Consider the following 15847-nt stretch of genomic DNA (forward strand, 5'->3'; position numbering starts at 1 on the left):
CAGCAGAAAACTCGGGGCTGCAGGTTTTTCCCTTTTTGGTGACCCAGCTGCCTCCTGCCGGTTTTAGATTGCTGAGTACGTGTTTGTGATATTCATGAGCATCGAGCTGAATCTGAAGATTATGGCAGATGGCCTCTTTTTCACTCCAACTGCTGTCATCAGGGACTTTGGCGGAGTCATGGACATATTTATATATCTTGTAAGTCTCTGCTTATTTCCTAAATGGAAGATGTTGTGGCTCTGAAAACTCTCCTGCCTTTTTCAGTACAAGAGAAAGATAGGCTAGTTCCAAAGGTTTAGATGTGATTACTGAGTAGTCTACCACTGGCAAATGAAGGGCACGCATGTAAAAATCTAAATGAGGCATTCAAAATTTCCATGGATATGGTTCACATACATCAATCACATTCTTGTACACGAAAGACATACATTAATAAGGCCTACGACAGAAATCTCATTTGCACCCCATAGTCCTGTGGCTCCCACACTAGAACAAACAGGCAAACAAACAGACAAAAACCCCCTCTCTCATAAAATTGATTGATGGGCTCCTCATTGCCAAAAGCAACCAGACATGAGAGGGTTGGACCTTTCTTTCAATTCCAGCATACGAAATACCTGACTAGACCAGGTGACCGTTCAACTCTTCAGTTAAACTAAGTTGGAAAAACAGAGGAAAAGACTCAAAGAAATTTCATTTTTTCCCTGTGTCCAAGAAGGCATAAAGTCAATGTCCTTCCCAACATAACAAGGGGGATCATGACCACTAACATGCAGTATCTTTAGATCATCCATAAAATAGTGAGAATCAGGTCAAGCATGAGGGTTGGTATCCATGATCAAAGGAATTTCAATCTGCATTTTGAGTGTGTAAGTTAAAATAAGGAGCAGAGTGCACTGGGGATACACATACACACACACACACACACACAGTATGATCACCCCTATGTCATGCCCACGAACAGCTGACGACTTTCCTTGGGTGCCACTAACAGGGGTAGATTGGGTTCAGAGCTCAGAGTTCAGAATTCAGAGATCGAATATATACCCAGTGAATGCTTGTCCTGTGGGCCATATGGAATCTCTTGCTCAAGGCCAGTTGTATGCACTTGGCTCTCAGTGTAGAGAGCGAAGGATAAATTGTATAAACTCTAAGGATTTTTCCCCTCACTAGGTGAGCTTGATATTTCTTTGCTGGATGCCCCAAAACGTGCCTGCCGAATCGGGAGCTCAGCTTCTAATGGTTCTCCGGTGCCTGAGGCCTCTGCGGATATTCAAACTCGTGCCCCAGATGAGGAAAGTGGTTCGAGAACTTTTCAGCGGCTTCAAAGAAATTTTCTTGGTACGTGACGCTTGCCCGCTGCTTCCGGTTCGCACATTCTGGGTCTGGAATGAAACTAACGAGGGGGCCCAGGGAGTCTTGGTGGTGGAGGGCTAAGTCTGCGGTGTTTATCGCCAGGGGATTGTAAAGGCACTAACAAAACACAGCACACATTCGGAACTTGACCCATGCATGCTCTGACTTGTTGGTACGTCTAATTCAATGAACATTTTTAGTGAAAGTAGGATGAAAGGAAGAATACAAGCGGTCCTATTTGCTAACAGTTCCATTCCTAACTCATGACCCTAATTTTTATTCTGGGTTGTAGTTTCCTTATTTAGAAATTAAAGATAAGACTCCACACCATCTACTTCACAAATAGTAGCAGTGAACCCATTTGGGCTCCGTATTTTATTTCGCATGTCCCCAGTTTCTTAGAGCGTAGATTTTGTCTCTGGTCTTTGGAGTGTTAACATAAAATGACTTAAAAAAATATGTAACATATAGGTATACCTCACTTTAAGTAGCCTCAGGATACAGGAATGAATACTTGAAAATGGGCATCCCTGATTGAGGGTCTTCCAAGAGCAATGCTGCAGAAAAAAAAACGATGAGTTGGAAGCTCATTGCTCCCAATCATTACAGAAGGATCCGTGCCTTACAAAGGAGTGATCAAAGGATTCTTTTTATTATTGATGAGCTCTGCTCGTGCATGGAAAACGTGAATTAATTTACATAAGCTTATTTTACATCTTGCTTTCTAAAGACGCACCTACAGGGAGAGAGCAGCTGTGGTTACAATTGATTCTAGGGTATTTTAAAGACGGGTTGGGAGATTTCCATAGGTACAGAGTCGCTAATATTTTTTGAAAGACATATTTGAAATCCCACATTTTCTTTGTGCTAAAACCACAACAAGGTGGCTTTTCACCCAGCTGGAACTGAAGGGAAAAAGGGTATTACCTGATATGCATGCATCTTGGAGCCGTGATAGAATTTAGCAAGGAATCTATTTGTGCCTTTCTCTTGATGATGTTTCTGTGTGATTTTAGTATATTTAAGGCATATGTTTAGATGATTTGATTCACCCGGGCCCCAGATCAGTGGTTTTGTTCAGTGTTTTCCCCTTTGCCACTTTTCTCTGCTGAGACCAAGACACCGTCCAGCAGAGGGAGCACCAGTCAATTAACAGACTTGCTTTTCAGGACCCAGTATCTCCCTCCTCTTGATGCCCTCACTGCTCACAAGAAAGCCAGACCACTGTCTCTCTCTAATTTATGTTCTGCTGATAGAGACAGGAATCCATTTAGAGAAAATGGGAGGAAATCTAATTATTCAAACACTTTTCTTCGGTTTCATTAAAGTGTCGATTCCAAAATCAGAAAAACCCAAGCCATACCAAAAATATTTTCTTACCTAAAAAAATTGATATTTTCTTACCTGAAAGTCACATGTTTTTATTCCAAAATCCAAAAACTGTTGTTAATTCCCTCCTTTTAACATTCCAGCGAGGCTAATTGAACGACCTGAGGTGGAAAAGTTAGATAATATCCTGAAAAGACCAAGGGTTTCATACTATGTTCTCTGAAAAGTCATGTCCCTATCCCTGCTCAGATCAAGCCTACTCTTGAATTTCTTACCCAGAGATGTGACATCTCACCAATTATTTTTCAGGTCTCCATCCTTTTGTTGACATTAATGCTTGTTTTTGCAAGCTTTGGAGTCCAGCTTTTTGCGGGAAAACTGGCCAAGTGCAATGATCCCAACATTATTAGAAGGGTAAGATACTGCTTTCTGTCTTTTGGGATTTAAATTCTGGTAATTCGCCACCTCTCGGTCAGCACGTGCTGAGGCTACTTTGAGGACCCCTCATGAAACCAAGAATTCTCTTCCTGCCAACTCCTTCTGCCTAAAGCAAAAAAACCCCAAAACAAAACAAAACAAAAAACAGGCACTCTGAGTCTCTCCTGGCTAGCACTGGTTTGTGGGATTAAAAGCACACCCCAGATTATTCTACTCTCTCCTGCTGTTCTGGTGTGAGCCTCTGTTGATACCTGTAGCACACGCACCCAAGATTCCAGACACTTGTAGCTGTGAGTCTCAGACACTCTCCCTTTGGGCCTCCCCTAACTAAATTCTGCCTCAGCAGACTCATATCAGCAAACAGCCCCGCAGAAAGGACAAGAGGCGAAGTCTGACTGTCATACCACTGCTCAATGCTACTCTGCTCCAGCCTTCTCTCCCCTGGGAAGTCCAGAATCTTCCCCAGTAGGACAGCTATCAAAGAACCAAGCTTGACCCCTTCTGCCTCTGCCCCTTGCTTTATCTTTGTTCAGTCAGTGTTAGTAAGAGGAGGCAGCTCTGGACAAGCCCAGTGTTTCAGTGGCTGAAAGTAATGAAATGAACACATTGCGTCTTGGGTCAGGTGGACAGCTCTCCTCCAAATGTTCTCTCGGAGACCCCAGCTCCTTTTGTCTTCTCCATTTAGCTGGCAGATAGGAGCACAGAACCAACTCTATGTTTGAGGGTCACAGGATGAGCCCTGAGGCAGCACACCTCACTTCTACTGGTGTCACTGGTGAGAGCCTGGCCTCCAAGGCCAAATGGGACGGTGACGGAGCCTGAAGAAAGACCGGACATGTGTGGTTATAACTAGCCATCACTGCCACACTCTCCAACGCCCTTTCTCTTAGGATCCTGCCCTGGGGCACAAGTGGATTAAAAGAATGAGCTACATACTGCTTATGTACAAACAACAAAAGCATTTCCTCTTTCATCCTGGTGAAAGAATGCCTTACGTCCATTAAAATGCATGTGCCCGAAGGCTGAACAGAGCCTACCTATAGTACATGCTTCTCTATTTCCAGCAACTATGGCTATCTCATAGAGATTTTTCGTTGGTATAAAAAATGTCTACATTTTCAAGGCCACCGATTATAAAAATTATTCTTTCTCGAATGGTTGTAAAATACAGGTCACATCTTTGTCTAGTCAAAATACATTATTGATTGTGTTACACTAAGGATTTCTGGAAGGGGCAGGGCAGAAGAGACATACTGGTTGAGGCCCCTCCTGCATCGCCAGAGGTTCCAGGAGTTTCAGTAAGCCTGAGAAGACAGAACATGGAACATGGCGTAAAGGTCATGGCGAACCAAAGTAGCCAACGAAGGGGGTGGTAAAGGGCTGATGCTTTCATCCCAACGCTCGAGTCAGGAAGGCAGACTTGTTTTAGACTCACACAGAATGGAGGACAGAAAGATGACAACATTTCAAGAGGAAGCCCAGAGGACATCTTGCCAGACTCAGTATCTTAATAATGGCCTAAGCGTATTGTGATTTTACACTATCTACTCATACACACAACAAGCTAGAGATAGAGGAACAAAGTTTAAATAACTTGCCCAAGTTCACCCCAAAATAAGTGGGGAAAGTATGACTCATGTCTAGGCAGCCTGGTCCATGCTTTTAACTGAGATGCCAGGACACCTCACCCCATCAAAGGTGGGCTCTTGCGGGCTCAGAAAGGCACCCTGGAAGGAACCATGAGGCCAAATACATCAGGGGGCTCTCTCTGATCCAGCACCACACAGCCAATAGGAATAATGTTGTGGGTGAACATGTAAAGTTACTGTGAGATGATAAGTGCAATATATTTTAACTGACAAAGTGGCCTATGGAAGGGTCAAAACTGTGCCATCTCATCCACACACAGGGAAAAAAACTGGAAGGATATATGCCAGAAGGTCAACCGTGTTTGTCTTTGGGTTATGGTAGTAAGTTTCTCCATGCCTTTGAAGTTAAAGAGATATTATTTGTATAAGAGGGCTGTTGTTTTAAGGGATATCATTGATAATCCAAAGGGAAATAATGTTGGTATTAACTAAACTGTTGGAAATAAGAATGGAAAGGAGACCCAAGCAGGACAAGGGAAAGCCGTAGAGGACTCTGAGATCTGTATGCCGGGGTTGACAACGTACTAGTCTATGAACAAAAATGGGAAAGGTTGGAGGAAACAAGGTTGAAGGTGACTTTAGCAGGTTAAAATTTGAAGATCCCTTGAAATAGTTAAGTGTATACCTATTATACCCAGGAAAGGGGTTTAGGTTCAAAAACATGAAAATCACAGCCAAAGAAAGACTCAAAGATAAGACAAAAAGAAGAATAAAGACAGAAAATGGTGAAAAGCTTCTTACTCATGTTTTAAAATCTTCTAAAAACAGTGCTATTAGAGACAAAACTCACAGACTACACAATTTGCCCTTTGGCAGTTGTACAATTTGATAGTTTCTAGCATAGTTGCATAATAATCAGTCTTAGAACATTTTTATCACCTCAAAATGCAACATTGTCTTTGACCTTCCCCCCTTCTTTCCCCTTGTCCCCCTGGTACTCCCGTCCTCAAACAACCATGCACCTTCCTGTCCCTGTGAAGCCGTTCGCTTTGGACTTGCACATGCGTACAGTACCATAACATGTGGTCATTAGTGCCTGGTTTCTTTCATTAGCTCAGTGACTCCAAAGTGCCTCCACATTGTGGCCTGTGTCAGCCCTTCCTTCCTTTCTAGGGTTGAACAGTATTCCGTGAAGGGGCTACACCATGTTTTGTTTATGTTTTCATCCACTGATGAACATTTGGATCGTTTCTACCTTTTGACCATCATAATTAAGCTATTTACAATAATAATGTCATAAACATTCATGGAACAGGTGTCCATGAAGATATCTGTGTTCATTTCTCTTGGGTAAAAACCTAGGGGTAGAATTGCTGGGTCCTTCAGTAAAGCTTTGTTCAGTCATTTGAGCACCTGCCACACTATTTTCCAAAGTGGTTGCACCATTTTCCCAACCCTCCAGCAGTGTGTGAGGCATGGGTTTATGAGGGAGATAAGGGGATACAGAGAGGATTCCAATTTCTGCAGCTCCTGGCCGAAGCTCATTATCTGATGTTTTGCTTATAGCCTTCTTCCTGGATGGGAAGTGGTACCCCACTGAGGTTTATGATTTGCATTTCCTGGATGACTAATGACACGGAGCATCTTTCAATGTGCATATCGGCCACTTATATGTCTTCCTGAGAGGAATGTCTGTTTGGATCCTCTGCCTACTTGTGAATGTTTTCAGTGCAGATTTTCACTGCTCATCTCTGCAGTCCTTGTCTGTTTGCTGGGGGGCTGCCCACATCCCTATTGTCACATAAAAACCTTTCCTATTCTAGGTTAAAAGTGTTTACCTTTGATCTTTTAGGAGTTCATTGTCTGACCAAGCGCCCTCTCTTTTTTTCCCCCCCCCTATTTTAGGAAGATTGTAATGGCATATTCAGAATTAATGTAAGTGTGTCCAAGAACTTAAATTTAAAACTAAGACCTGGAGAGAAAAAGCCTGGATTTTGGGTGCCCCGTGTTTGGTAAGCATAACTGAAAAGGATCCTAAAGAATGTTTTATTTGTCAGTATAAGGTTTTGAATCAATACAATATGGCATGAAAAGGAATTTCGCTAGAGGTGCCAAGATGATTTTAGGGAATACAAGGCAAAGCACGGAATTACCCCAAGATGCAAAAATACAGTAAATGAGCAAGCAAGTGGCACACTGAGTCCTGTGTTGTTTCAAGAAACTAATGGATTATCATCCCAGTATTTTTCTAATACTTTGAAGTACTTACCTCGATTCATACGGCATTAGAAATTAGTGAGGCATAAAAGACAAAGATTTTCTATGAAATTAAAACTAAACTTGTCCTGCATTTATATCTTTAAGGGAAAATCTGATAACCTTGTAACAGTTGTAGAGAAGCCCAGATCATAAAGCTATTTCAATTTCAAAACCCATTTTCATTGAAGTATTTCCATTATGGAAACACTGGAAAGGAGTAATCAGGAACATGATTATATCTCACTTTCTCTTTAAAATTCATTTTTTTTTTAAATGAGTTTTCAAAGCATTTACATCAAAGCTGGAAATGCCCAGTACCTTCTTTCTCATCCAGTTTACTAATGACCATGAATGAAATCTCTCGGTAGGCTTCGTTGATGAACCGAGTGTCCTATTAACTTCATTTGTCCTTTTAAGTAGTCATCTGTTTTCTTTTTATTTCATTGTATCTTTTAGAATAACAAGTGAACCATAGCCACGACTCTTTTTGTCACAATTGATGTGTTCTACTGAACGTCAAAACTCTCTCAAAGAAATTGCATTTCACCCACTTGTACCCTTAGGACTCACTTGTTACCAGCTTTGGCATTTCTCTAATGTAAAATTCACTTTTATAAACAGTTCAGTACAATTTATGCTGGGTTTTAATTTTTTTTAAATACTGAAGAATTATGAAAAGAAAAAAAAAGATGAATTTGGATGTGTGGCTTGACTTGGAGAGGGAAGTACATAGCACGTGGCTATATATCCTTTTCCCGGTGCTTACTAGAAAAGCTGTCTAATTTACATTGAAATAAAATATTAAAGAAGCATAAAGAGTTTATTTTTTGTAAGGTGAAAATGTCTTATTACACTATAAATAATTTATTCATATCAAGACATCAAATGAGATTTTTTTTTCCTACTGTTTTGGAATTTTGGCAAAAGCCTCAAAGCTGAGTTCATTAAGAGATAAAGTTCTATTACATTCCGAAGACAGCAACATGCTGATCCCAGCAGCACTGACTGAAAGAGTGTCCTCTGCCAGCTCCTATAAACCGAAACACTACGCTCAAAGATAGGGTCGTGGAAGTGAATGAATTCAGTAGACGGCGCTGTGGCTTCTCTCCCTTCGGTGTGGGAGGAGGTCAGGGACGCTTGTCTCCAGCCAGTGGAGGTCCCCCATGGGGACTGGGTCATGTCAGAGACGGGGAAAGTGAGGGGAGGTGCTGGTCTAGGCAAGCTGCCCCTCACCATATGACAGGGCAGGGTTATCAGGAGTTCCTGGAGACCCCGAGGCATCACGGCCAGGCGCCACCTGATCTGCGCCATCTTGATGGAGCTCTGCTGCAAAGGGCTATGTGTTCCTTTCAGAGGGGCTGTGGGTAGGTTTCCAGGAATGAGAACTGAGGAATTACCCAAAGATGACCCTCAGCAGGAACGACAAAATGGGGCACCCTTATACAGGGGAATGTTTCAAAATATAGTGTATTAATAGAAAATTTAGGTATAGTAGAGCCAGCTGATCAAGAGACAATTACCACTGAAGGGCTTTTGTTATTCATAGTTCCCAAGAGGATGGGCCATCAGGCAGGGGGAAGTCACACAAGGAAGCACCAGTGTTAGTCATGGGCCACAGGGGAACCATGGACCGGAGGCTTTATTATGGTTTCCCTGAGTTGGAATGGGTGACTCAGGGTAAGCAGGCTTAGGATTGGCTTGATGAGGCCCTTTGGTGGCCTCTGGGTCATGGGGGCTGTCCCCAGTGGTCTGGTGGCTGGTGGTTAGGGCAGGTTTACGGCAGGCTAGAGTGTGGAAGCCTGATAAAGGAGGTAGTTGAGTCTGCGGACTTTGGGTTGGTTGGTCTGAATTTGAAAGCAAACCCTAAAAACAACTCCTCCCAAGGAGGTGGGAGGGTGAGGAGGAGGCTGGAGGCCAAGGCAGGGTGATTCAAGCATTTTATTGAGTCATCCAGAGAGCAAAGTGTGTCCACCATAGGCATGTAGCAGAGATGTTGTGTTAAAGTATCAAGTTTACAGAAGATAGGAACATGGCAGACAATACACTTCAAGAGAACAGCTACTGGGACCAGAGCAGTCATGGCTGGCGTCTGCCCGTGTAAAATACATGCACTTGAACTCCATTCTAAGTCATCACACCTCCATCTTGTAAGAATCAGATGGGGGCCTTGAGGGGAGGAGGGAAGAGAGAGGCCAGAGCTCTCCTTCCCTCCTCAAGCCGCAGATCAGGGGGAGCGGTTAAGGAAGGGGTTCTTATACAGGTCATGAGAACAAAGGTTTGATGTAGAACGGAGTGGGCTTTCTAGAATGAGACTCATCTTCTATAACTGAAAGTGACCAAAAAGCTTTGGGATCTCCACAATGTCAGGAAGGGAGCTAGAACCCTCTGGAAGGCAGTGTTGGGAGAAAAGTAAACCTGTTCCCAACTGAACCCTCCAGTATTCAGCCTGTTCCATAAAACCAGCTACCTGTGATTTTAAGGATTCGAATGAACTGACATGCATTGTTTCATATAAGTTATTACTAGGGGTTTCCTGTTGGACGGCATTTTAAAAGCATAAGCCGATAGACGGGGCATCCCTTGAACACCATTACAGTAGGGCTGGCCCGTCTGTTCCTTGGGTTAGTTTTAGGGAAATAAAAATCTTCTGTCAAACGAATGTCAACCATAACCACGCTAATTTTCACATTTTCCTTCTTTAGTAAACTCATCAAGAGTTAGAAGCTGAAATGCTATAATTTTATATTGACAAATCTATGATTAAAAAAATAACTTCTATCTGGGGAATTAGCATTGGGGAATTCTTTGATAATTATCATTAAGAAGGGCATAAATATGCACTACCTAATTCAGGAGACAGTTGGGCTTCTCTATTTTGTGTTCAAATGAATTCATTCATTTTGTTCTGAATTACTCAGACTTGATGAGATAAAAATTACCTTGGTTAAAAGTATAAAATATATATATGTTATAAATACTGTGTGTTTTGTTTTAAGCAGAGGTTTAGGACATAGGAAAATGAAACACATCAGAGCAATATCAAAAATAAGTACTTAGTTGTTGTTTTTCTAAAGATTTTATTTATTTATTTATTTATTTATTTATTTGACAGAATGAGAGAGCACAAGCAGAGGGAGGGGCAGAGGGAGAGAGAGAAACAGACTCCCCACTGAGCAGGGACCCCGATATTGGGACTCAATCCCAGGACCAAAAAATCAAAGACCTGAACCAAAGGCAGACGCTTAACCATCTGAGCCACCCAGGCGCCCCAGTCCTCAGTTTCAGTAAATGTATTTATTGAGTGCTAACTGATCTCCAGACAGTATTCTGTCACTGGAGACAAGCTGTGGCCCCGAACCCCAGGAGCTTGAAGTGTTGTGGAGAACAGAAATTAATATTACAAATAATGTAATGCATATGTTAAAGGCTTTGATGCTACAGAAGTAAGCCCCTGAGCTCACTGGAAGCTTACCTAGAGTTTACCCCCTCGCTGACTTTGTCATAGCACGATACATTCTAGGCAGAAGAAGATCAGATTCTGTAGAGGCTACAGCTCAATTTGAGTATGTTCCTTAAGGAAAGACTATAAATCTACCTTACTTTTGTTTTTGTTTTTAAGATTTATCCCTTCATTTAAGAGAGAGAACATGCGTGAGGAGGGGGAGAGGGAGAGGGAGAAGGAGACAAGCAGACTCCCCAAGCGGAGCCCAATGTGGGGTTCAGTCTCATGACCCTGAGACAGTAATGGAAGCTGAGATTAAGAGTGAGACGCTAAACTGACTGAGCCATCCAGACACCCCTGCCTTACTTTTTAAACAGAAATGTGATACTTCCAGGGTCTTGGAAGGGCCATTTGGACGATGTCATCCCCTGCATTTCTTCACCCAAGGCCACAGGTTGAGCTGGTCTCCTCCCGAGGGTCCAGCTCTTCCCAGAGGAGGAGCACTCCTCCTTATCACCACTTTGGGGCCTTGGAGCACTTCTCACTGGGAGGTAGAAGATTAACGGAATTGTGAGGTTAGAGCCCATGTCTTAGTTTTCTGAATTGGATAGACAAGATTATAATATTTTTAAAATAAACCAGAGAAGATTATATCTAAATGGGCTTCCAAATCAAGGAAGGACAACAGGAAAACAGACAACAAAGGATTGTGTTTGGGATTTACCGAAGTTCTCTGTAGTTATAGGTAAAGTTTCCAACTTTCCGATTTTAGTAACATGAGCAAAGCATACACGAACATCTTAGATGATCAAAATGGATACTTGTGTTTTTAATATGATGTATTCTTCCAACTATGTAAGTCTATGAGCCTCCATTTTCTTTTTCTTGGTTTAGCCTAAAAGTGTATTTTTAACATATTCTAACTTCTAAAAGATGTGTAACATGAAAGTACTTAGGGTTACTGCAAATTCAGCTAAAAAAGCACTTTCACATAAAGAAAATGGATGGGTAAGAAAGTTCAACATCAGTTCTGAGAGCTGGCTTGCTTGGCTTAAAAAAAAAAAGTCCTTATTCAAGAAAACTGTGGCATCTGCAGAATCCTTACGGCTGGCTTCTCTCTGCTGTAAAATGTATTAAATTTAATTGAAACCCCCAAAGGAAAGGAGTTTGTAAAATCAAGAGAATATGCTTGTACTTCCATACTTAAAAAATATAAATCAGAATCCCAAAATAGGAATTTCTGAGTGGGGCTTTTGCACTATATGCAAAACATTTCTACCAATGAGCCATCAACCTTTAGGAGCATGGCAGTTTAGCTGTATGGTTTTATGTATTTAGTGTTTTAAAATACTTAAAAAAAAAAACACTTAGAAAGGTGCAATGCATGATTGTTTCTATGATTTTAAAAATATATATAAAAGGTGATAGAAAATATTAACCCAGTTTTTCCCCAGAGTGTTACCTTTTATGAAGGTTACATTTTGATAAGTGAACTAGCAGGAAAAAGAAATGATCAAACTATAATTTGGCTAGGCTTCTGTAGGCTTACTCTTCTTAGTAGTGCCAGGCCCAGTTCTCCATCACATTCAGGAAAGACAGTGGTAGTTGTGATTTTCTGGTGCATAGCTGTCTAGATCTTGTAATTATTTGCAGTAGTCTGATGGGGGTGGGGGGGGACACTGAAATCTTTATACTGACGACAAGAATGTTAGCCAAGACCCATAGTGACTAAGGGAGATGTAGTATATAGAAAATATCACTTTTGTTCACGGGAAGAAAAAAATAAAATGTCAGAAAAACAAAAAATGAACCATCCCCCTCTCCAAAAAAAGTAATAGTGGAGACAGAGTGTTTTAGAAATCAGGAATCAACTGTGTATGTAGATAGCATGCTGCAGCCCTGGGGTCTACGAGAAGTCTCTGTTGAGAACACCCAGAGGTAATGGGAGAAAAATCCCACTGGGATAGAATGTTCTGGAAACATCTAGGCCACAAGCAAACACCTCTTTCCACTCAGTGACCTCTAAATGCGTCAGTACTTTACAGTGTGATATTCCCATGATGTCAAGAATTAAGGAAAGTGGCCAGATTCTATTCTTTTTGCACTTTCTGTATTAATATCAGGAATTATAATTTATACCTTTAGAACAGTTTTCATTTATAAAACTATTGCAAAATTCACACCCAGGGCACCTGGGTGGCTTAGTCAGTTGAGTCTTAGATTCTTGGTTCCAGCTCAAGTCATGGTCTCATCAGGGTCGTGAGATAGAGCCCCATGTGAGGCCCCACACTCAGTGAGAAGTCCACTTGAGATTCTCACTCCCTGTCTCCCTCTGCCCACCACCCCCCCGCCAAAGTCTCTATCTCTTTCTCTCTCTCTAAAATAAATAAATAAATCTTAAAAAAAAAAAACTTCACCTCTAGACCCCAGCGCCTCTTTGTGAGAATCTCCCACGCAGTTTGTAGCTAGAAAGTGTGTTTCGAGCTCTTGGTATAATCAGGATGAGCCAGAAACTTCACAGAACGTCTAGAGCTCAAAGTTGAGTTATGTTGCCTTTTGTTGTCGCCCCCTAAGAATGCCCCATTACTACCTAATAATTCATTACATTTTAAGAAATGATGAGACATTCATGCATTTTTATGATGGAGCAAATGAATGCAGTGGAGCCCACCTTCCAAATGGTAAACATATCACCCCCCACTCCCCCACGCCCCCAACCCAGGACCCAGGACCGGAAAGAGCTACAGGATATTTGCCCTAGGGTGCTTCTCCTCTGAAGTTCACAGCACATTCCTCTTTCTGACTTGCAGGGCAAATCCTCGGAATTTTAATTTCGACAATGTGGGAAATGCTATGCTGGCGTTGTTTGAAGTGCTCTCCCTGAAAGGCTGGGTGGAAGTGAGGGATGTTATTATTCATCGTGTGGGGCCGGTAAGCAAGCACATGGACCCCTTTGAATGCCCAACAGCTGCTTTCCTCTGCTTTGATGAATAACCATATTTTTCATTTATACAGATGCATGGGATCTATATTCATGTTTTTGTATTCCTGGGCTGCATGATTGGACTGACCCTTTTTGTTGGAGTAGTTATTGCTAATTTCAATGAAAACAAGGTAAGCATCCTTGGTCTGAATACCGCCGAGTTTATTCTGTTCTAGCCACTTGCTTGGAGCTCTCTTTTTCTCCCCGCAGCATGAAGTCGCATTCACCCGTGGTGTGACTGATGTAAATAATCTCTGTAACTATTTTATGAGCTACCTCATCGCTGCCCTTCAGGCACGTTATTGAAGAGCGCGGATCTCTTGCTAAAATTCCCCTTTTGGTAATGACGTCATTAATTCGCTGGCAACTGAAAGGCACATCTCCTATTGTTCAAATGGAAGGAGGTGCCACGAGTTAGGAAAACACAAGGCTGAACTCAGGCACCTGCTGATTGCAGGTGATATTACTTTCACACGATGTAAATTGGATGCTTCTTTGTAACTCCAGAGGTGAACTCAGCGTTTTGATGGGGTTGGGCATGCAGTAGAAAATGTTCCATCCTAATTCACTGAATAAAAAGAAGATTTTCTAATTCAACAGAAAAACTTTATGTACTTTATGAACTCAGGAAGCATGCTGAGATCATAACAGCTCTAACGATCAGTACAAGAGCTCCCAAATAGGAAAACACCGAGCATAGTTTCCTGCCAAAAAGTGAGTTTGGGGGAGAGAGTTCGACGTGGTTCTTCTGGACAAGGCTGACATGCCCTCTGTTATGTAAGGGTCGGTCTTCTGAGTCCTAATAATGGAGGTGCACACAGATTTGAGCACTGACTCCGCACTCGGGTTTATACACGCTGCTTTCAATTCTCATGACTCTGAAATTCACAGTGGAAGAGAAAACAGCTTACAAAGGTGGCATAACTTGTCTGGGGCTTTTAAGGCGTAGAAAACCCAGGCCAGAATTCAGAAGTGGTGCTGACTCTGCAGAGTCTGAGAGTCTTTCAGTTCAAGAGGGTAAACATGGGGGCGCCTCGGTGGCTCAGTTGGTTAGGAGCTGCCTTTGGCTCAGATCATGATGGTGGAGTCCCGGGATCGAGTCCCATATCAGACTCCCTGCTTGGTAGGGAGCCTGCTTCTCCCTCTAACCTCTCCCCTTTCATGCTCATTTTCTCTCTCTCTCAAATAAATAAGTAAAATCTTAAAAAAAAAAAAAAAAAGAGGGTTAAAATGGTGACCCTCTGCAGTGAGTGAAAGCAGGATGTGCTTGCAGCCCCGTTCTGCCCCTGGGATTCGGGGCCAGGACCAACGACTGTATCATTAATGGCCCTCCAGGCCCCACGTGCCTGGTTCCAGCTACTCAGTCAATTACCGCCTTTGACATGCGCTAACGAGGACATCATTTCCTCCTGACTTTCAAAGGGTGGAATTCAAAAATCCCCACTTTGGGCCCCAACACTACTTCTGCCCACAGAAACATGGGATTTTAGAGTAAGAAAGAAGGATAGAGAGAGATCATATTGCCCAGCCCCCTATTTTACTGGAACACATTCATAAATGAGTGTCTTTAAGCCCTACTGTGTGTTCAATTTCATACCATGCAAAAAAGGAGGAAGGCAAGTCTAGACCCTTGTGCTGGAACAGACGTGGGGATTCCCCAGTGAGAGCAGAAGCCAGTCAGTCCGTTAACAGAGAGCTTGGGCTCAGCTGGCCCAGAACACCTGGTTTCTGGAGAATCAGGTTCTGATTTCAGGAGAGTCAAACCAGAGACATAAATGCAGCAACATAAGATGTTCAACCCCTAGAGACAAATGTATAATCAATCACAGCCCTTGAACTTAGAGGATTGGCTGAAGTAAGCAGAGTATCAGGAGGCTGACTCCCAGCACTGGTTGTATTTCTGCTCTGAGGGAAGAAAGAAGCACCTTGGCTTGGGTAAGGGGAACATGGCCACAAGCTCAAGTGGGTGCTTAGAGAAAGAGGAAAAATAGAAGAGCTCATGTTAACAGATGTAACAAACTTGGTTATTTAATTGGACATCCAAATTTCTGAGTTAAATGAACTATTCAGAAGAGATTTTTTTTTCCTGTAAGCTTTTCTGAGGGAAGCATGTGAGCTGCTGTATAAGAGCATTTATTCCTTAACCATTCAGTCATTCGGCAGATTTCTTTGAGCATCTACTGGTGCCAGACGTGCTCTTGACCCTAGGGCCACAAGGAGCTAAACACACAAACTACACACTAAACACATCAAGATTTCTGCCCTCATTGGGCTCCCATTCTAATGATCATACCCAAAAGTATGTAAGCAGATTTCCAAATATATAGACACTGGGGAAATATAAAGATATGAGAAATAAGGCAAGCTTTGGGGGCGATGTTTTCACAACTCAGAATTACACAAAATTATATCTTCCTTAGAAGATGGAACCCTGTCTGAAAAGTTCAAAG

The 15847-nt window shown here is 42.3% G+C and overlaps 1 protein-coding gene across 1 annotated transcript in view; it reads left to right on the forward strand.

Annotated features, from left to right (window-relative positions):
- The window catches only part of NALCN (sodium leak channel, non-selective), a 309369-nt gene that overhangs the window by 270895 nt on the left and 22627 nt on the right, over positions 1 to 15847 (forward strand). Inside the window, exons 25-30 of the mRNA XM_059144294.1 lie at positions 68 to 199; positions 1175 to 1342; positions 2996 to 3100; positions 6619 to 6725; positions 13225 to 13345; positions 13430 to 13528. Coding sequence (XP_059000277.1) covers positions 68 to 199; positions 1175 to 1342; positions 2996 to 3100; positions 6619 to 6725; positions 13225 to 13345; positions 13430 to 13528 — 732 coding nt within the window. The remainder of the gene's footprint in view (positions 1 to 67; positions 200 to 1174; positions 1343 to 2995; positions 3101 to 6618; positions 6726 to 13224; positions 13346 to 13429; positions 13529 to 15847) is intronic.

The sequence above is a fragment of the Mustela lutreola genome, chromosome 13, assembly GCF_030435805.1.
Source record: "Mustela lutreola isolate mMusLut2 chromosome 13, mMusLut2.pri, whole genome shotgun sequence".
Classification (NCBI taxonomy): domain Eukaryota; kingdom Metazoa; phylum Chordata; class Mammalia; order Carnivora; family Mustelidae; genus Mustela; species Mustela lutreola.